This window comes from Bos grunniens, chromosome 21, assembly GCF_055505025.1.
Source record: "Bos grunniens cultivar Pamir isolate PY7600 chromosome 21, Bosgru_T2T1.0, whole genome shotgun sequence".
Classification (NCBI taxonomy): Eukaryota; Metazoa; Chordata; class Mammalia; order Artiodactyla; family Bovidae; genus Bos; species Bos grunniens.
The window spans coordinates 49,617,594-49,637,312 of record NC_141185.1 but is presented as its reverse complement, the minus strand read 5'-3'; the positions used below and the strand labels follow the sequence as shown (position 1 = coordinate 49,637,312).

Here is a 19,719-nt window from a genome sequence, read left to right as displayed (position 1 = left end):
CATAACCTTTTAAACCATTGGAAAATTATGAGCCTAAGCACTCTGGCTCAGAAACCAGTTTTTCCCTCTTCTACCATGCTGTCATTCAAAGTAGGGCCACTACTCTGAATGAGGGTCAGCACATTTCTTAGCCTCCTTTCCCCTCTGCTGAGACTAAAGGGAGAGGAACAGCACGCTATGAGCCCTACAGCATCTCTGAAGCAGAACCCAGTGTTTCCTTACCTCTGGTGCCCAGAATTTCTATCACCTTACATATATCCAAGATAAACTGGAAGTTGACATCAACCACCCTGGATTTCTAGCTTCTCAAAAAATCCTGAATCTACATTCTTCCATTTACCACACTCTAAGCCATAATACACCTGGCCCTGTCCACTGCCTCTGCCTCCCTGGCATTTGAGTTCAGGGGAGTTCTGCAGCATCTTGATGCCCCTTCTCTGTCACCGTGTTCCCTGCGTCATTACAGAAGTCCAAAGGGAAGGAGTCAGCACCACCTTGCTCTGCTGCAGAGCTTGCCCCCATCTCCAACAGTTACCTCCCGTGAGTGGGACGGGGGAGAAAGCATGACCAACACAGGCTTTGATGAGAAGATAAAGGATTTCTGTTTTTATTTCCACTGCCTCTGAACAGGCTTCTCATGTTACAGCGTTACTTCTCTCCCCTTCTAGGGCACTGCATCAGAGCATGAGGGGCAGAACAAAGAACCAGCCAAGAAGAAAAGGAAAAAGGAAATGAAATGCCTGAGTTAATGTGAACTTTGGGGCTTCTGCTTTCTTTTTACCCAACAAGCAACAATGCCCCCTTGTCCTGCTGCCTGCACCACATTGGCATCTTGGTTCTGAACTCAATTGCACCTTCAGTTTAGAGGCAATCATTCTTGGCAGGCTCTGCTACTGAAAAATGGCTGGCCTCAGGCCAGCCCTTTTGCAAAAAGCAGAGCTGAAAGCCTGAGTTTTAGGAGCCTGCACTGCCCCAATGAAGCTCCATGGGAGCAAATACAGAGCCTCCAGGCAGGGCTATAGTCCAGGCTGGCTTCATTTCTCCAGGGAGCCTTTGGTGAGTTCAATTATCTGGTAAATATCCAGCGCTTCACCTGAAAAATAGTGCAATTCGTTAGGATGCCCCCTCACGAAGCAGTCAGAAGTGAGAAACGCTTAATGTTAAGGTCAAAAAGGATTGCCAAGAATGGTAGGGTCATATTTGGGGAGGATCTGTTTTCTTTATTTATAAAATGTTTGTCTTAGATACATTTTAAATAGACTTTAAGCTTTCTAATTTGTTTGGCATTCAGAGCATAATTTTGTCACCTAAGAACCCACTGTGACTTTAAAATAAATCTCGTTTAAATCTTTTGTGTGTGTGTGTGTGGTTAAAGAAGAAAGAAACCGGAGTCAAACACTTCGTTTACTAGGAACATCTTTCTAGAAACACATGCCTTTGTGATCTGAACATTATGCTCACTTTGGACTCAGGGCCCGTTATAAACCGAACCAGCCCAGTACATAGCCCAAGATAGGGGTTACCCTCCAGTCCCCAAGCCTCTGTTGTCTGAGACCACTTTCTAGTCCACCTCCCGTCCCATGTGTAATAAGGAAGGAAGGTGTTGTGCTCACCCTGGGGAATCCCGTATCGCCTTTCCATCCCAGTTGGGTTAGAAGGGGTTTTACAGTCCATGGTCACTTCCTTCCTGAGGCACTGGTCAATATCGATTGTGCTGAAAAACGCCACTGACTGGGGCAGGTCATTCAGACCCAGCTTGTGGGCAAACATGCACCTGAAAGAGACCCGATCCCCTGCAGCAGTCGCGCCCCCGCTATGAACAAGACCCATCTCCCAGGAGGTGGCCTGCAGGGCCTGCCCAGCCGGCTCTGTGCAAGCGAAGAAAGCTGATGGGCCAGCACCTCCCGCTGAGACACTCGCGTACAACTGTGGACTCAAAACACACCTTTTTTCCCACTTTGGTCAGAAGACGAGGGCAGCAGTATTGATCATTGTAAACATTCATTATATACCCATTAATCAGGACAGGCCATGGTTCCCAAACTGGTTCTTAGTGGCAGATCAACATGGAACTGTAACATCAGTTAATACAATCATATAAACTAGGGATTTTACTACAAGGAAATTAACTCAATATGTATACTTGAGCTTCCCTGTTAACGATGTTTTCTGTTTACTAACAGAATAGCAAACTTTTGGCACTTAAGAATAAATGTTTACAAATGAAAAAGTACCTCAATTTTCTGAGATACTTGGAGAAAAGCCTGTCATCTGATTTTCAAAACAAAGCTGTATTCCAAGGGGAGCACAGTTTGAGAACTCCCCTCCCACCTCCTGACCACCCCAGTGATCTAGTCTGGCGATACAACACTTTCAGTCTCCAAAAATCTTTTCTAAATATTGAGCCAGTCTTTTTAAGACTTCGTAGTTTTTAAAAATCAGAGATAAAAGTGGAAACACTTATTCCTGGGGGCATGAAAATTCAGATTGTGCTCAGTGTGGTCCAAGCCCCATGTAGCTGACAGACGCTCAGGCCGGAGGAGCCGTGGGCCCTGCCTACCTGGTCAGGAGGTTGGTGATTTGCAGGGCGAGGGCCGCGCGGTATCGGTCCTCCTCCCGCACCAGGTAGCGAACCTCATCGTGGATGCTGATGCAGAAGCGCCCGTCAATGGCAAACTCCTCGAACAGCCACTTCATGGCCACAAGCATGAGGTGCAGGTAGTCCACCGCGGAGCTCTGCACCACCCAGTTCACTCGGCTGGTCATAAACTGGGGAGGGAAGGCACAGGTGAGGAGGGCCAGACCACAAGCAGCTCCCTCCTGAGCAGGAGGCGGCACAGGAGCCCTGCCCTCCGAGGCCCCCGTTGCCCCGTTCCGAGGGTGGCGATACCTCCCCGCGGACAGCACAGGGTTCCAGGGCCCGGCTGATGCGGCAGCCCAACACCGGGGTACGCGGTATGTCAGATGTGGCAATGCTCTCCAGCTTGTTGAACATTTCTGACTCTGTGCCCCCCATCCAGGCTCGCTGAGCAACCACCTCCCACTTCTTCCATCGCGATCTGGGGAACAAAGAGGGCAAGCTTTGTGTTTCACCATATCAGGGCAAAAGCACGCCAGCTCTCCCCGGGCAAGCCCAAACCCTCCCACTGACATGAACACACAGAAGGGTCTCACTTCTTTGAAGCTTCTCTCTGGATCTTGCGCAGATCCTTCAGGGAAACCCAGCCGTCCTCGGTCCTCTCCACAGGGAGGTCCAACTCCTTCACCAGCCACTCGCCCTCATCTGACAACCGGTACCTGGGGGGCAGCGTCACAACCGTCATTTCCACGGGAATGCCTATTCTGTGCCAAACCCTGGGCTAGGCGTGTTCAACTCCACTCCATTTCCACAACCGCCCTGGGGTCAAAAGGCTCAGAGATGCTAAGTGACTCTGAGATCACACAGCAGGCAGAAACAGAGCCTAGACAGGATCCCAGGATTCTGTGGGCTTCCTGAAGGTAGCCCGATAAAGGACAGGGGACCATTACTGTCCTAAACCTTCAACCCTGCACTGCCCAGTGACCAACAGGTGTCATGTCAGTCCAGCAGGCAGCAAAGGCTATCACCCTGCATTTTGGGGTGAGGGTGGGAAGAGCATTTAGAAAGGCAGAAGACAGGACATACAGCCAGCCTGGCTCACCCTTCTCGGTCCCTGCTGCCCTAGACTCACAGCTTCACTGCGGCTTCAGACGACACCAGGCTAGTCCCCTGCTGGCCAGTCATGTCACTCACCTGCTCACAGGTACAACAGGCTTTCCCCACCACCCCTCAGTCCACACCATGACGCTTTCAAAGGTCTCCACGACTAAGACCCAGCCATGTCTGTTGTCACTGCCTTGCCTCCGCCAGTACACGCTACCCTAGAGCATCCTCCCGACCCCGTCTCCCCTCTCACCTCCCTGGACAACACTCTGCTCCCCCTCTCACTTGCTCTCATGCCCTGTGAGCATGTGGGTTTGCAACCCCCACATTACTGTTTATTCTGCAGGAGCAGAGCACGCACCCTGCAACCACTCAGTGATAACTCACGGCTATGAGGAAAACGGACTGTGAAGCGAGCAAACATCACAACCGAAGGACAACCCACCTAGAGCTAGGTCAGAGGCCGTATGAGGGCTCAGGCAACGGGAAGGTCAAAAAGACAGGCGCAGCAAAGACAATAAAGCAAGCCTGAGGCCCAGGGGTAGGGAAGGGGGGACACTCACCGGCGGAGGCCCTTGGTGACCGCATACATCTGCTGGGCCTTCTCAGCTGCCTCCTGCCGCGTGAGTCGGTGGTTGAACTGCATGAGCAGGCGCTCGGCGAAGGGCTGCCCGGCCCCATAGATGCGGCCGTAGTTGATGATCTTGGCATGCTCACGGCTGATGCCCACGGTGGCTGCTGTCTTGCTGTGCAGATCAGTGCCCCTGCTCTTCCTGCCCTGCAGGGTCATCCAGCCGAAGGCTGTGCAGCCTGGGGGGCAGGGCGACAGTGAGAGAGGCGGCTCCGCCGGCCAGGCATCAGGCCGCCTCCACTCTGCTCCAGCCCTGGCTCCCGCTCACCATGCATGCCGGCAAAGTGGGCATCTCCCAGCACAGCTGCGATCCACAGCTCCTGGGAGTCCACGTCGGCACCCACGAGGACGTAGCCAGGCGGGGCCTGGACCATGGCCTTCAACTCACTGCCTACGCGGTCAGGCTGTGGGAAGAGGGAGGTCATACCCCACGTAGGTACCTGGTGAGACTCCTCTTGCTCACCCCGGGGCCTGACTAGACTGAGATGTGGTGGCCCTTCCCAAAGGCATGGTTTTAGGGAATGCAGCCAGCTCTGCTAGTTCCAGGTAAAGATCCCCTGCCCCATGCCTGGCTCACACTCAGCCCCATGCAGACTCCACAAAAGTTGTGCCACGCATGCCTGGCCAGGAGCTGGTGCCCAGAACTTATCTGCCCAACAAATGGAGGGGCTGTGATGCCAGATTTGGACTTGAGTCCCGCCAGACTCAGATCTTAGTACAGGCTCATTGCAACCCCAGCTTCTCAAGACAGGAGAGGAAGGCCAGGGAGACCAGACGTACAAAGAACACGTACCCGGGCATTGCTGGCAGTGAGCCATGTGGGCTCCACAGCCCGTCGAGTGATGGTGCCAGCCGTCACCACCTGGGGCAGGATGGCCCCGTAGCGGCCTTCCTCATCGTAGTTGGCATGCCTGTGGGGGTGTCGGGGGGAAGGACCTGAATCCCCACAGCTGGCTTTGGTCTTAGGACCCGCCTCACTCAGCTTTCCTGTTCCCACAACCCCAGTAGGACATACCTGGTCACGGCCCGGGGCAGCGCAGACCGGGGCAGCCACACCACCATCTGGGAGCTGTGGGGACACGCTGCTGAGCACAGCCATGGGGGCAGGAGCCACCCCCTCACGACACGGCTCTCAACTACCTTGCTCTGCTGCGTGCCCTCTGTGCCCGGCCGGTTCAACCCTCTCCATTGACCTGACTCGGGCTGGGCCCTGCCATCTACCACTCAGAAGCACAAGCCCTCAAGGAGATGGCCAGGCAGCTGAGGCCACTTCTGCCTGCATCCTGGGGTGACCGTGAGGCACCCCGCTGCAGCCCTGCCACCACTGCCTCCTCCACGCTCAGGGCAGACGTCACCAGCCCTTGCCAGACTCTTCTCACAGGAGCGTGCTGCTGGCAGCCACCTCCACCATGGAACTAGACTTTGATCCATCTGCCATTCCCGGCCTAGGACCCAGCCCCCAACACAGCTTACAGGCCACTAGCCCTTCACAGAAGGGGCCTCACAGGGCTGGGAGGGGCCTTCAGGGACCTACAGTACTAGTCTTCTTACATAACAAGGAAACTAAAGCTGGAGAGGGAAAGAGCCTGGTCCGTGGGTGCACGGCAACAGGACCACAGAGAGCCTGGCCTCCAGACCGGGCAAGCCCTGTGCTGTAGTACAGGCTGTCAGGGCCCCGGGGTTGGGGGGGTAGGGAGGGGGGAGGGGAAGGGATCCCAGGAAAGCGGTGACCTGGTCAGAGGCACGCATAGCAGCAAGTCTCTGCCCTCCCCAACGGCCCACCTGATACGCTTATGGGCGTTCCTCCAAAATGAGATCATCTTATTGATTTCCAAGGCCCGGGGCCCGCTGGCGCCTCCTGGGCCAGCCTGCAGGCTGCCGTCCTCCATCTTGGGCAGGAAGTCTTTGGCGAAGGGGCTGCCCACATTGCAGCTGTTGCCATCCTGCGGAGAGCAGAGGAAGCGGGGCCTGGAGGTGTGCTGCGATCCCCAGTGCCCAAGGCACTGCCCAACACTGAGCCCAGACTGCCCCACCAGCAGAGCAGTCTGGGGCAAATCCCTGATTGCAACATACACACACACATGGGCGCAAACACACACACATTCACATGCAGGCACACACCCAGCTCCCCTCCCAGTAACAGCCATCAGTCACCAGATGTGGTACTAGGCCCCTGACATGCTCTATGTCATTTTTCTCTTTTTTCTCGCCCAGATCAGATCAGATCAATCGCTCAGTCGTGTCCAACTCTTTGCGACCCCATGAATCGCAGCACGCCAGGCCTCCCTGTCCATCACCAACCCCTGGAGTTCACTCAGACTCACGTCCCTCGAATCAGTCATGCCATCCAGCCATCTCATCCTCTGTCGTCCCCTTCTCCTCCTGCCCCCAATCCCTCCCGGCATCAGAGTTTTTTCCAATGAGTCAACTCTTCGCATGAGGTGGCCAAAGTACTGGAGTTTCAGCTTTAGCATCATTCCTTCCAAAGAAATCCCAGGACTGATCTCCTTCAGAATGGACTGGTTGGATCTCCTTGAAGTCCAAGAAACTCTCAAGAGTCTTCTCCAACACCACAGTTCAAAAGCATCAATTCTTCGGCGCTCAGCCTTCTTCACAGTCCAACTCTCACATCCATACATGACCACTGGAAAAACCATAGCCTTGACTAGACGAACCTTTGTCGGCAAAGTAATGTCTCTGCTTTTGAATATACGACCTAGGTTGGTCATAACTTTCTTTCCAAGGAGTAAGCGTCTTTTAATTTCATGGCTGCAGTCACCATCAGTAGTGATTTTGGAGCCCAGAAAAATAGTCTGACACTGTTTCCACTGTTTTCCCATCTATTTCCCATGAAGTGGTGGGACCGGATGCGATGATCTTTGTTTTCTCGCACTATGTCATTTAATTCTGCCACCAGACCCCTTGCCACTCAATTTTTAGAAAAAGGCTCGAAAACATCCCTGGTGGCTCAGATGGTAAAGAATCTGCCTGCAATGCAGGAGACCCAGGTTCAATCCCTGTGGGGAAGATCCCTTGGAGAAGGAAATGGAAACCCACTCCAGTATTCTTGCCTGAAGAATCCCATGGACAGAGGAGCCTGGCGGGCTATAGTCCATGGGGTCACAAAGAGATGCCCCATGTCATTTTTCTCTTTTTTCTAGCCTTATGTCATTTAACTCTGCCATCAGGCCCCTTGCCACCCAATTTTTAGAAAAAAAACAAAGGCTCAGAGAGATGGCAACTTTTGTCCGAGATCATGCTCTGCCCCTCTACTCCTGGCATTCCCACAGCAAGGCCGTCTCCTGGTTTGAGTCACTCTGCAGGCCTACTATGTGCCCCAGGACACCACGAAACAGGGTGTGAACCAGCACACACACCTTGTGAGGCAGCTTGAAGAACCAGCAGCCAGGGATATCCACGTCGTTGTAGGGTCCGTTGCCATGGTGATAAGCTGGCTGGCTGGCTTTGGGGCCACCAGCAGCAGTCTGTGGGGGCCACACACCTAGATCAGGCCCTGCTCCAGCACCTGCATTCAGCGAGGGCCATGGGGTAGGGGTGGGAATAAGGGCCTGAAATGGCATGCAGCTGGGAAAAGACAGGATGGCCATGCGGTCTCAGGCTCCCTCTCTGGCCTCCAACAAGGGTGGGGCTGCCTAAGGGCATGGTGGTCATCTCCCAGCCCCCCAAAACCTTGGGAACTGAGGGGGAAAGCACTACCTGGGCGCAACAGGAGGACGTGGCCAGCCAGCACCCACCCAGAGAAGCCCTGAGCAGGCGCCCAGCTCACCGGAGCTAGCGGTTGACCTGGGACTGCCTCTTGCAAGTTCTCCATCTTTGCCTCGGCCTCCACTTCCAAGCAGCCCAATTCTTCCACCTGGAGGGGCCCAGGTACCAAGCGAGTAAAGCAGGGGGCTGGGCTGGCCCACGTCCGCCAGCCCCACTCTGGGGTGAGTGAGCAGATGAGTGCCCCTGGCGCCCGGCCCCCACCCAGAGGCTGCCCCGTCCTGGAGCCAGAGCCGCCCTCACCGTCTGCCACATGGCACCGCTGTCGGACAGCAGGAACTCCTCGGAAAGGTCTGCCTGTGGCAGCTCCAGCTGCTGCTTCCCCTGTTCAAGACAGTGCTTCCTGTACAGGGACTCGATGGCTCTGTGCAGAGAACGGCAGCCGCAGCCTGATTACCGCGGGCCCCCTCCGGGCCAGGCCGCTCGCCGGGTGCCTTCCACCGTTCCCTGTTCAGTCCCCAGAAGCGGCCCTGAGGCAGGAATGGACAGCACTCTCCCCAGCTCATAGATAGCGAGGGACAAGCTGAGAACGACAGCACGCTGCTGGCAGGCTGGGCTTCGAGGCCCAGGCTGACTCGGGAGAAGAGCATGTGGGGAGCAGGGCAGCGGGAAGTCAGGGCCAGGCCCACCCCAGGCTGGCTCCTGCACCCACTCTTCAGCTCACAGGCGCAGGCCGACCCCCATCCCTCTGTCCTCAGGCCCCACAGGCGGGCAGGGTCAGAATGCCCTGCTGAGCCAGGGCCCTCAGTTCTGGGCCACTTCACGCACTATGGCTTCTCCCCAGCACCTGCCTGTCAAAGGCTCAAGGGTTTGGGCTCTCAGACAAGAGACTTCCCCATGGCCTTTTCTTCTGCCAGCTCTAAAATGAAGATAACCACCCTGTCTCATGCGGCTGCCTGGGGAACAAACGAGGAAGCACTGTAATGGGTTTATTAACACAGAAGATAACCAGTGCTCGATAAATGATACTCAACGGAGGCACACGAAGTCCATAGACCCGTCACGTTCAACAGCCTCCAGCCCGCCCTCTACGTGTTCCTGTGCGGACAGCCGGGCTGCAGGCTCCTGAGCAGGGCCTCAGCCCTTCCCACTCCAACCCCACGCTCTCAACTCAACAGGGCTCGGAGGCCTGGACAGAAAGACTGCCATCAAAAAAGAACTAGAAGCCAGACACTCCAACTCAGGCTCCTCACCCTAGCCCGAGCTGGGCTTGGCCTCTCCAACAAGGGGAAGGGTCCCGAGATGCCAGCCCCTTCCTCCCCGAGCCAGAGCCTTACGTGTGGGGGCAGGCCGCCCCAGCCGACGTGGGAGTACTGCCGGCCGACACCTGAGCCAGGTTGTCCCGCCGCCCGGGCACCAGGTAGCCCCAGCCATGCTGCTCCGAGTAGTGCAGAGGGAAGCCGTCCCAGGTCAGCGCCATGAGCTTAGGTGTGACCCGCATCTGGAGGCTGAGGAGACTGGGGCCAGGGGTCCACTCAGGGTCATCGAGCCGGGGACACAGCTTCCGATACCACCTACACCGCCAGCAGAGAGTGCGTCACAGCAGTCAGGGGAGGACAGCATGTAACGAGGAAGGCTCTCTCCACCCGTGACAATGCCCACCCATCCCAAGGCCTGCTGGTGACCTCAGCCTGACATTACCACCCCCTCCCACTGGGACTCAGCCAGGACCCCCATGGAGGCCCCTAGAATAATTCAAATATTCCCCAAGGACAGATCCTGTGTCAGCTCCCTATTCCAGGACCCATACACACTGCCAAGGGCAAGACTCCTCGCCAAGCTCCACTTCACCAGGGGAACTGCCCAGAGCAGCGCACAGGTCTACCCGACCTCTGCTGCTCCAGAAGCACACCAGGGCCCCCAGTGCTCCATCCCTCACGGGCTGTTCACCAAAGCCAATGCCAGAGCTAGGCAAGTGAGGCACTCAGGGCACAGATTTAAGGGGGCCTCCTCTCAGGGAAACACAAAATTGGCCCCTTGCTGTTCAGTCTGGATGCCCCTATTTTCCCATCTCTGCCACTTTGTGGGGTGAGAATGAAGGTCACCTCCTCAAGGAAGCCTTCCTTGATTTCACCAGGCAGAGTTTTAGGTTCTGCCTCGACACTGATGACTCTCCTGTCTCATGATGGATATCAACTCCAGCGCAGGCTGGCTCCTCCCAGGAAGAAGCTACTAGAAAGGAGTTATGCTTCTCTTTGCCCCTCAGAGGCTGCAGTAAGGCCCAGAACACAGCAGGTGCTTAGTGCACTTGTAGTGAACAAGCCCAGGGACCCAGGGGTGACAGCAGGACAGGAAGATGGCAGGAACAGATGGCAGCGTGTTAGCAGGGGCGCATACGCATACTACCCTCTGTGCTGGGGCCCAGAATACGGGTGTCTCGAGGTGGAGGGAGGGATAGGGTGGCTTCTGGACATGTGAGGGGAAGGGCTCACCCTGGGTGTCCAGGAAGGTGCTGGGGCCGCTTGGGCAGGAGCTCTGTGGTCCCCCTCAGCTGCTCCAAGCAGGTGCGGGCTGTGGCATCTCGCTGGAACTCCTCCTCCTCACTGGGGGGGCCGGGGTCTGCACAGGGTGGGGAGGACAATCAGGACCAGGGAAGGGTATCTCAGAAAGACCCTCCCAGGACCTGCCCAGCGGTCCAGTCCAGTGGTTCGAATTCTGTGCTTCCACTGCAGGGGGCGTGGGTTCTTCTCTGGAAGGCTGGAGCCACCACTGCCAAGGGACCCCAGGGTCCCAGGCCCTTCCCAGGGCCCCTCCCTTCCCCGCCTCCCGCCCATGTTCCCCACCTTCCTGATCCCTGGGGTCCCCAGGGGCGTCAGCCCCCTCGACAGGCAACTTGCTGGCTGCAGCCGGCTCCCTCCTCTTCCCTTTCTTCGCCTTCTTCTGCTTGAACTCCTGCACGTCCCACTCCAGGTCCCAGAGCCAGGGGTCCTCTTTGTACCTGCACAGCCAGTTCACCAGGGCAGGGCTAAGGCCACGCCAGAGGCCAGGCCTCCCACTGCCCGGCCCCTGTAGGAGGACCCTGCCCACCCAAGGGCCTGGCTACCTCTCTCCCGAGAGCAACTGGCAGGCGTCGTTGGCCAGGTCCATCAGCGACTTCTTCATCTCCCGCTGGAGCTCCTCGTAGGTGCCCTGGGCCTCCGCCAGGTAACGCTCCCAGTTCTGGTTGACGGGCAGGTAGGAGACACCCATCTCCAACATGCCAGCCAGAGTCACCGGGTGGGGACACCTTCAGGACAAACACCAGGGCTGCCATAAATGACCACGGGAGGCAAGGCTCTGGCCCAAGCCCTGAGCCGGCCTGGCAATCCTCAACCCAACCACCCACATCAGAGAGACAGGGGTTTAAACCCCAGCTCTCTCCTACTTCCCAGCCATGAGACCCTGCATAAGTGATGTCATCTCTCTGAGCCCAAGTTCCTTCATCTATAAAATAGGGATATCATTCCATCTTCAGGGATAATGTGGGAATGACAGCTCACAAAAATGGAGGTGGCTGCCACATGCTGAGTAATGACCAGGAGCCAGACGCTGCGTTAACAACTCCACACACACAAAGTGTCACACAAGAGCCTCACAACTGGATAGTCAAGTATGCCTGTGTGTGCTTCACAGACAAGACCACCAGGGCTCAGAGAAACCAACTGCCCTGCCCAAGGTCACATGAGCTGGACCGGACAATTAAGATCAGAACCGGGTTTGGCTGAGGCTTCCAATTCTGACCGCATCATCAGACTGACTCACTAGGACACATAACCAAGATGGACGTGAAGCCCGTGGCTCAGGATCTGGGTTCAGAGAGGGCGCTGAGCAGACCATGAAATAAGCACAGCCTGGGACCTCTCCTCTAGGACTCTGTAGACACCCGAGAGCCCAAGGCCCAGGTGGCCACCCCTGGACAGAGCAGCTCCGTGCTCTCAGGCCAGAAAGGCTGAGGGCCCCAGCCTGAGAAAGGCCCAGCAGCACCTGGCTACAATGGGCCCAGGTACCACCGGGAACCCACTGACCCCCAGGGGTTCCCAGAGGGGCACTCCCTCACCTCTCCAGGAAGAGTGGAAGCTGCTGCTGGAAAACCTCATAGGTGGCCCACGCGTCCTGGGCACAGTACTGCATCAGGTCCTGGCACAGGCGACAGGAAGGCGCAGGGTGGGCAGTCATCCCACTACTGCCGCTGGGGCCCAGGGTCAGGTGTGACAGCTACACTCCCAGGGCCTCTAGGGGCCTGCCCCTGCCCGCACCCCCGGAGCACCCCACCCCCTGCCATACCTGGAAGTTCTCACGGATGTCCTTCATGTTGCCCTTGACAAACAGCTCGCGGGGCTCCTTCTCCAGGCGAGGCCCCCCCACGTAGAGGCCGTGCACGTCTGCCAGGTTATTGACACTACTGATGTCCAGCCAGTCCCAGGACGAGATCTGGGGGCCAGAGCGAGGGACATGGCAGGTCAGCGTGGCCTTGAGCCAGATGGGCAGGCTTGTGACGGGGTCCCCCCACGCCCACTGTGCCCTCACCGGTGGGCCGTTGGCTTTGCTCTGGGACTTCTGGCCTCGTTGAGTAGGGGGCCGGGCCTTGTGCTTGCCCTGCTTGGCAGCCATCCACAGACTGCGCTGGAAGCTGCTCAGCCCCGAGATGGCCATGTGCATGCTCATGGTGTCCAGGAAGCGCATGTGGGAACCCTGAGGAGTAGGGAGAGGCTGCAGCGGAGGGGCCTGCCTACCCCAGCTCAGTGCTTCAGCCCACCAGCCCCACCATAGCCCCCCTCCCAGCACACAGCTAGATGCTCAAGACGCAGTGTCTTCAAACTTGCTGGTGCTTGTTCCTCCACCTGTGAGGGGCCTGCCTTCTAGATCCTAGCCACCCTGGAAGGCACAGGCCAGGCTCAGTCCCAACACAAGGCCCTTCCCAGCAACAGCGCTGAGAGGCACCTTGGGAACAGAGGGGCCTAAACCAAGCCTTCCGAGCTATCAGGCTTGGCTGCCCCGCCCTGCCACTCACCAGCTATGAGGCCCTGGCCAAGTTAACAAGGCTGTCTGAGCCTCAGCATCTGCAGCTGGAGGCCAAGGCTGCTCCCACCTGCCCCACCTCTCCTGGGGCACTTTCCACAAACTCAGGAAGTGCCACACTATGGTTCTGGGTGTCTGACATGTGCACTGTTCAAACCCTCTCAGCAATCCTTTGATGCAACTTCTGCTATCTCCCTCTTTTTACAAAAGAGGAAACTGAGGCTCAGGGGTGTCAAGAAGCACATGCTGCTCACCAGTGGCTGAGGCAGGACGCTTGCCCAGGCTGTGGGGCCCACGGCCTCCAAAGCCCAGGTCAAGCTCTAAAATGCCGCATACAGACAAGGGCCATCAGTACTGTGACAGCTCAGGTCCTGTGCCAGGGATGCTGGGGACCCAAGAGCTGGGCACAAGGACCACGGGCAGGGCTGGTCAGCAGGGGGCCCTGGAGCTGCTACAAAGGCAATGGAGGCACTAGCCAGGACACGCAGTCCTTCCCCAGCCACTGGAAGCCGGGCTCCGAGCCCACCCCGAGCCAGGACCTGCAGTCAGCCCCAGGATCCCTACCTGGATCAGGTACTGCTCCCGGATGTGGGCTCGGTCGAAGGACACATTGTGCCCCACCACTAACCGCTCCTGCCGGTCTCGCTGAGCAGGGCTGGCGGCACTGCCAGGGACCTCCAGGGGAATGAGGTCAGCCGGCGACAGCTGGCTGGTCCAAGAGTAACGCTCTTCCACCAGCCGCCGGCTGCACCAGGAATACCTGAGGAGGTGAGAGGCAGGCAGGCTCAGCCCAGAGACGTGCACGCCCCGCTCCTCAAGCCCCACTGCACACCTTCCACCACATGCAGGTCCTGCGCTAGCAGCTGGGGACAAGGTCTCCTAACCCTCACAGAGCTGGAGGTCGGGTGGGGTGCTGTCAGGGGCCGTGCTGGGAGTGAGGAGGAGTTACAAAGCCTTCTTTACTTCTCCACCTCCACAGAGAGGAAGGCAGCTACGCGCCACAGTCCCCGGTGTCCCAGACGGGCATGCAGCCTGGCCATCAAGATGTCTGTTAGGTCTGGGGCTCACCAAGTCTGTGCTTGGCTCTGAGATGTCTTAATGAATGTTACCAACCCCTCACATCTATGAGCATGAAACAGCTCATGTTCAAAGAGCTAATAAAGGGGACAGACAATTATAATAGGACCCAAAGTGGAATTTTTTTTTAATTGAAAGTGGCAAAAAAAAAAAACAAAAAAAGACAAACGCTGCACACAGGTACAGGATGAATCATCTGACGGCTGGAAAGATTCCGAAGGACAAAGAGCAAGTCATGCACCTTGGAGAAGGTGCTGGGCCTCTGAGCAACCACCCCCAGTGACAGACCAGGGAAAGTGCCAGAAAGGAGGAGATGTATGCACATGTTCTAGAAGTACGTGCTAGAGCTGGGGGGTGGGGTGGACAGGGGGTGAGTGCTGTCTGTTGGGGGCCTGACACTGACTCGGGAAAAGGCCGGAGTTTGCTCAAGATCCACAAGGATAAGTGTAGGGAAACGGCCACTGAGCAAAAAGCCTCTTGTGAACCATGGATCACGCCAAAGGGTCAAGGCCACTCAGCACCAAAGTGAGTGACGAGGCCACCTGTGTGGCCACCACAGCTGCAAGCAAGCTCCCTGTGTCCCTTATGGAGGGGAGGAGGGGTTATCTGTCACAACAGCTAATGACAAACATAAAACTAGTTTCTCTCGGGGAGAGCATTACCAGCAAAAAGTGGTTCCTAATTTTAAACCTGGTGAGATCTAACCCACACCCCAAATGATGGGAAAATGCTCAGGAACTCGAGTTGCAACCTCCTTCCCTCTCAATTCAGCATGTCAAAGCCCTTAATAACACGGAAGAAAAGGCTGAAGGATGTCAAATATCAGAGGCTGCAGGGATGACAGGGACTTTGGTTGCAATAAAAAGCCAGACTGGTGTCAAGATCTGGGTCTGCAGCTGTGCATGAGAGCCATCTTGTCAAATTTTTGTGATAAAAAAGAAGAAAGCCAAAATGCAAACACCTTTGGCATATTTAAGATGAGTCAGAACCAACGCCATTAACACTACACTTTCCCTGTGAGCCTCAGCTTGGCACTGACAGCCTGTGCAGTGTCCCTCCGGTCTCATGACCAAAGCCCTCACCTGCAGCCTTTGGGAAAGCTGCCCTCTGGCCTGTGCAAGGCTTCTCCCTTCCACTGGAAACCGCGGGCTGCTCAGGCATCTGACGTTAGACAGCCAGGTGCCAGGGATATGCCAAAGTTAAGTGGGCTGCTGTCAGGGCCCCAGCCTTCTGCCCCCACCACAGTCAGGCTCCCAGGAGGAAGGCCCTGTATGAGCCCGGTCCTCAGTAATGACTTCCACTGCCAGGCAAACTGAGCGGTGCCCCCCAGTACCACTGGCAAGAATGGTATGAGAATGAGAGGATGATGGAAAGGACAGGAAGAGAAAGAGGTGAAACGTCAGGAGAGGAAGAAGAGAAAAGAAAAAGGGGACTAGAGGTAAACTGGCCAAGAATGACCGAAAGATCAAAAAACAGTTCTTATCACTGGTTTCCTAATTTCCTTTCAGCCACCACAGCCTACTTTACTTTCTCAAATGATGGAGAGTATTCCCTCTAGTTTGACCATCAAGTTACATAGTAAGCTCTGAGATTCTCATCTTAACTGGAACTAATCAATAAGGAATCATCTGGTTTTGCTCTTTTCAGCCATTAATGCCTACCTTATCTATTTAGCCATGTTTTCACCATTTTCAACTGCATATTTAACATTTCGCAGCTTTCTTTACAAAGATGTAGCTTCCAATAGGAATAAAGAAACTGCCAACTTTTTTTTTGCTGGCCATGCCTGAAAGCATTAAGGTTGTAAATAGTATTTTAATCCTGGAATGAAGAATAAAAAAAGGGGAGAAACAGTACTGCCATCATTGTTTGAAAAAGAAACTTGGGTAGCACTTAGAAAGTTACTCAAAAAGAAAAGAGTGATTGAATATACATTTGGGGGACCAAAATGCCTGCAGGCCTACTTGGGAGGCTGGGAGATGGAAGAAGTGTTTCTCAACTAGGGGTGATCAGCAAGGTGTCACCTGAGGGGAGGGGTATTTGGAAACTGAAATGGGGGGGCAGCGGGATTTGGTCTGGCACTTAAGAGAGCAGCTGGGGACACTAAGTGTCTTATACCGCCTGGGACATTCCCACCAAAGGGAAGTTTCTCCTGCCCAAAATAACCAGACATCCCCAAACAGAAACACTGTTCAAATGTCTTGGACTAACTTTTCAGGAAGCTATTAGGGGAAGGGGTAAAGGCATCAAATCAAGGTAATCTCAAATGGTCTCCCAGTCAGCTTCAAGTACATGTTACTGGGACTCTGCTGAGCCCATCACCACCTGACACTTGCTAGGGTGTCCTTTACCACCCACACCTTCCCCACCATAAAGTAAGCTCTATCAAAGCTGGGGTCGAGCTGATTTCAGTTCACCACTGAGTCCACAGTCCCTGGAAACCCACCCGTCAGACACAGAGTGGGGGCCCCCCTCGAGGGCTCAAGTCCCCTGACCCTGGCCCCTCCCTACTCACCAGGCCGAGGGGGATATGGCCACCGCCAACGTGGGGCAGGTTCCCTCTGCCAAGCAGACCTCCACGTCGAACACCAGGGCCCGCTCCTCGGGGATGGCCACGGGTTCGGCCTCCCCCGCGGGGCCGTACCGGGTCCAGCCCTCCGCCCAGGCCCAGCTCGGGGGCCGCGGGGGCAGCTGCGCCTGCAAGAGCGAGTTGGCCGCCTCCAGGTAGGGCAGGCTCTGCTTCTGCGCCAGGATGCGGAAGTGCTGGTCCAGGCTGCCCCCGAGGAGGGGCGGCAGGCGCAGCTCCACGTCGGGCAAGGGCGGGGCTGGCTGCCCCCAGAGCCCGTGCTTCTGCAGGTGCTCCACGCTGCGGCGCACCGCGGCCTCGTCGGGCCTCTCCCCGCCGGGCCCGAAGATCTGCTCGTGGAGCCCTCTCGAGAGCATCTGGATGTGCAAGGGGTTGTGCCGCAGCTGCCCGCCCACCGAGGATGGCACTGGCTGCGGCGACGGCGGCCCGTCGCTGGGGACGGGGTCGGAGGCGGAGCTGGAGACCCAACGTCGCGGAGCTGGAACCGGGCCTGGCCCGACGGTGGCGCCGGCCACCTTCCTCCAGAGCAGGCGGCTCATGGTGGGTGCAGGGAGCCCCTCGGTGGGCGTCAGGACACCTGGCTTTGGGCTCCAGCTTGGCAGCGTTCACTGGCTGAGAGACGTGGAGAGGGACACGTCCTGTCTCCGCTTTCCTGCCAGGGAAATGGTTCTGACCATGCCTGCCTTCCACCCACAAATCCTAAAGGAGACAGATGTACAGTGTTACCAACATGCAGAGCACGTGCGATCTTAACAGCCCTCCTTCCGCGAGCACTGCCTGCGTCCCAAAGCAGGGTGACTAGCGCCTTTAGGTGCATGTTCTCAGTTGATCATCAAGCAACCTTGGGAAATACCAATACCCCTCGGAAAACCGAGGTTCACGTTAAGTTCATCAGAGAAGAAGACGGTAGTGGTTAAGAGCGCAAGACTCTGGTGGGGACAACCAGGGTTTGAATCCCGGCTCCAGCTCTTCCGAGACGTCTGACCTTGGGCAGGCGGCTTAGGCCCCCATTTCCCTACTCTGTAAAATGGGGTGACTGGGTTCTACCGGTCATACAGGACTGCTGTTCGGGTGACACAGGGCGAACCTGCCGCGGGGCACGGCCCTCGGCAAGTGCTCAGCAAACGGTGGCTGCCGGTGCCCCCCGATCGCCGCAGCCCGAGGGCCTAGCGCCCTTAGGGGCCGGTGCCCGGGTTCGAGCCCGCCAAGGGGGCCGCAGTCCCGCGGGGCCCCCACCCCCGCCCGAGCCCTGGCCCAGCGCGCCGCAGGGGCCCTCGGCCGCCAGCCTGAGCCCGGCGGCCGCGCCGCGGTGCGCGCTGGGACGAGCCTCCGCCCAGCCCAGGGCCGCGCTCCTAGACTGGAGAGGGAGGGGCCGCGCCGCCGCTCAGCGACCCGGCCGCCCGCCCCCCTGCGCCGAACCCGCCGGAAACCTCAGTCCGCCCGGTGCCTTCTGGTCTGCGGCTCCCGAACCCAGGCTGGCGACGCCCCGGCTCCCTCCGCGCGGCCTGTGCAGCCTCGGGGTGGCCTGTGGCCTCCACCCGAACGATCCGCCTCACAGGCAGGGGCAACTTCCCGTCTGTACCCTGCTAGGTCCCGCGGCTACCCAAGAGGCAGGCCGGAGACTCCTAGCGCGACCAATAGGAGAGCCACAAGTAGACCGGTCCGCCCGTAGGGGGGAAAAAGGACTTCCGGATGGACCTTCCCCTGCGGAACTCTGGGAATCAAGGTCCGACCTCCCCTGCTCAAGAAGCAGGTGGGTTAGTCCCAGGCAAGCCGGTGGGCGGTAATAATACTTTTTAGATTGTCCAAAGAGTACTAGCTAGCGGGCGGCCGCGTGGCCTAATGGATAAGGCGTCTGACTTCGGATCAGAAGATTGCAGGTTCGAGTCCTGCCGCGGTCGCAAAGGGGAAAGTTGCTTTTTGGTTTATCCTTTCTTAGGAATTCAAGTAATAGGACCGTAGGGAAACGCTGTTGCGGATTATCACCCCTCTTTCATGTCTGGGAACACCCAGATCTGAAGAAGTAACTGCACCCACATCCCACCCGGCAGTGTCCTTGTGAAATTGTTCCTCTACCTGCTACAGCTACATGGAGGTGAGCGGAAGTGGTGGTCCATTTCTAAAAAGGTACCATCCGTGTTCATACCCCCACACTGGTAGAGAAGCAGGAGCATCCTTTGCGGGAACTCCGATTTTAAATCAACTGGATCCTGGGTGTTCATTGGAGGGACTGATTTGAAGCTGAAACTCCAATACTTTGGCCACCTGATGCGGATAGCTGACTCATTTGAAAAGACTCTGGTGCTGGGAAGGATTGAGGGCAGGAGGAGAAGGGGACGACACAGGATGAGATAGTTGGATGGCATCACCGACACAATGGACATGGGTTTGGGTGGGCTCCGGGAGTTGGTGATGGACAGGGAGGCCTGGCGTGCTGCGATTCATGGGGTCGCAAAGAGTCGGACACGACTGAGCGACTGAACTGAACTGAACTGATACGTGGGAATCACAGAGATTCACATTTGAAGGCAAGCCCCTTCCCTCTGTTCATCCTGGACAATTCTGATGAGTAAAAATACTGCCTTCCCTTGAAGCCGAATCTGTCGCCGGGTATTAAGCTCTCATCCAACGCGTCTATGGAGAAGGCAATGGCAACCCACTCCAGTACTCTTGCCTGGGAAATCCCATGGACGGAGGAGCCTGGTGGGCTGCCGTCTATGGGGTCGCACAGAGTCAGACACGACTGATGGGACTTAGCAGCAGCAGCCGCAGCCAACGCTTCTGGCTCACCCCACCGGCCCGAGGAGTCACCAGAGGTAGCCTTCCATCTTCGCGGTCTCCTGTCTGCAATCCACCGCCTGTTGCTCCACGTGCCTCTGATATACTGTAAAGTGCTGCAGAGAATCAGGCCCACGCAGACGACGAGAGCCTGGAGGCTGGATCCTGGAGGTTCGGCCGCGC

General features: G+C 56.9%; 2 protein-coding genes and 1 non-coding gene across 18 annotated transcripts in view; 2 read left to right on the top strand and 1 right to left on the bottom strand.

Annotated features, from left to right (window-relative positions):
• FANCI (FA complementation group I) overlaps positions 1 to 1,352 on the top strand; it is a 64,745-nt gene extending 63,393 nt beyond the window's left edge. For all 9 annotated transcript variants that reach the window (XM_086364607.1, XM_086364606.1, XM_086364605.1 and 6 more), the window contains one exon: positions 669 to 1,352. In XM_086364607.1, coding sequence (XP_086220733.1) covers positions 669 to 749 — 81 coding nt within the window. In that variant the 3' untranslated portion in view covers positions 750 to 1,352. The remainder of the gene's footprint in view (positions 1 to 668) is intronic.
• Positions 579 to 18,338, bottom strand: POLG (DNA polymerase gamma, catalytic subunit). Of its 8 annotated transcripts, XR_015150073.1 has the most exons (24): positions 18,189 to 18,338; positions 16,687 to 17,457; positions 13,659 to 13,854; positions 12,603 to 12,767; positions 12,360 to 12,506; positions 12,133 to 12,212; positions 11,140 to 11,322; positions 10,880 to 11,034; positions 10,529 to 10,655; positions 9,374 to 9,610; positions 8,340 to 8,460; positions 8,101 to 8,187; positions 7,691 to 7,798; positions 6,096 to 6,256; positions 5,329 to 5,382; positions 5,107 to 5,224; positions 4,582 to 4,717; positions 4,246 to 4,492; positions 3,175 to 3,297; positions 2,891 to 3,059; positions 2,561 to 2,769; positions 1,946 to 2,072; positions 1,614 to 1,774; positions 579 to 1,093 (listed from the first exon to the last, which is right to left on the bottom strand). XR_015150073.1 is itself a non-coding variant. In XM_086364613.1 (23 exons), the coding sequence occupies exons 2-23, from the start codon at positions 17,295 to 17,297 to the stop codon at positions 1,035 to 1,037; spliced, it is 3,654 nt and encodes a 1,217-aa protein (XP_086220739.1). In that variant the 5' UTR covers positions 17,298 to 17,457; positions 18,189 to 18,338; the 3' UTR covers positions 579 to 1,034. The 8 variants fall into 8 exon arrangements, 5 of the variants coding, with proteins under 5 accessions (XP_086220739.1, XP_086220740.1, XP_086220741.1 ...); XR_015150074.1 differs by lacking the exon at positions 1,946 to 2,072 and having other exon boundaries at positions 7,691 to 7,839; XM_086364613.1 differs by lacking the exon at positions 1,946 to 2,072.
• Positions 18,339 to 18,586: 248 nt separating this feature from the next.
• TRNAR-UCG (transfer RNA arginine (anticodon UCG)) lies at positions 18,587 to 18,659 on the top strand. The gene has a single exon. It is a non-coding gene; the product is annotated as a tRNA-Arg (tRNA).
• Positions 18,660 to 19,719: the final 1,060 nt, after the last annotated feature.

Coding starts and splice junctions, on each gene's coding strand:
- POLG (XM_086364613.1), bottom strand. CDS start 17,297: ATGAGCCGCCTGCTCTGGAGGAAGGTGGCCGGCGCCACCGTCGGGCCA. Junction 8,461..9,373: donor GGGGCGGCCTGCCCCCACAC/GTAAGGCTCTGG, acceptor TTCTCTGCACAG/AGCCATCGAGTCCCTGTACA. Junction 4,718..5,106: donor TCACTGCCAGCAATGCCCGG/GTACGTGTTCTT, acceptor CTCTTCCCACAG/CCTGACCGCGTAGGCAGTGA.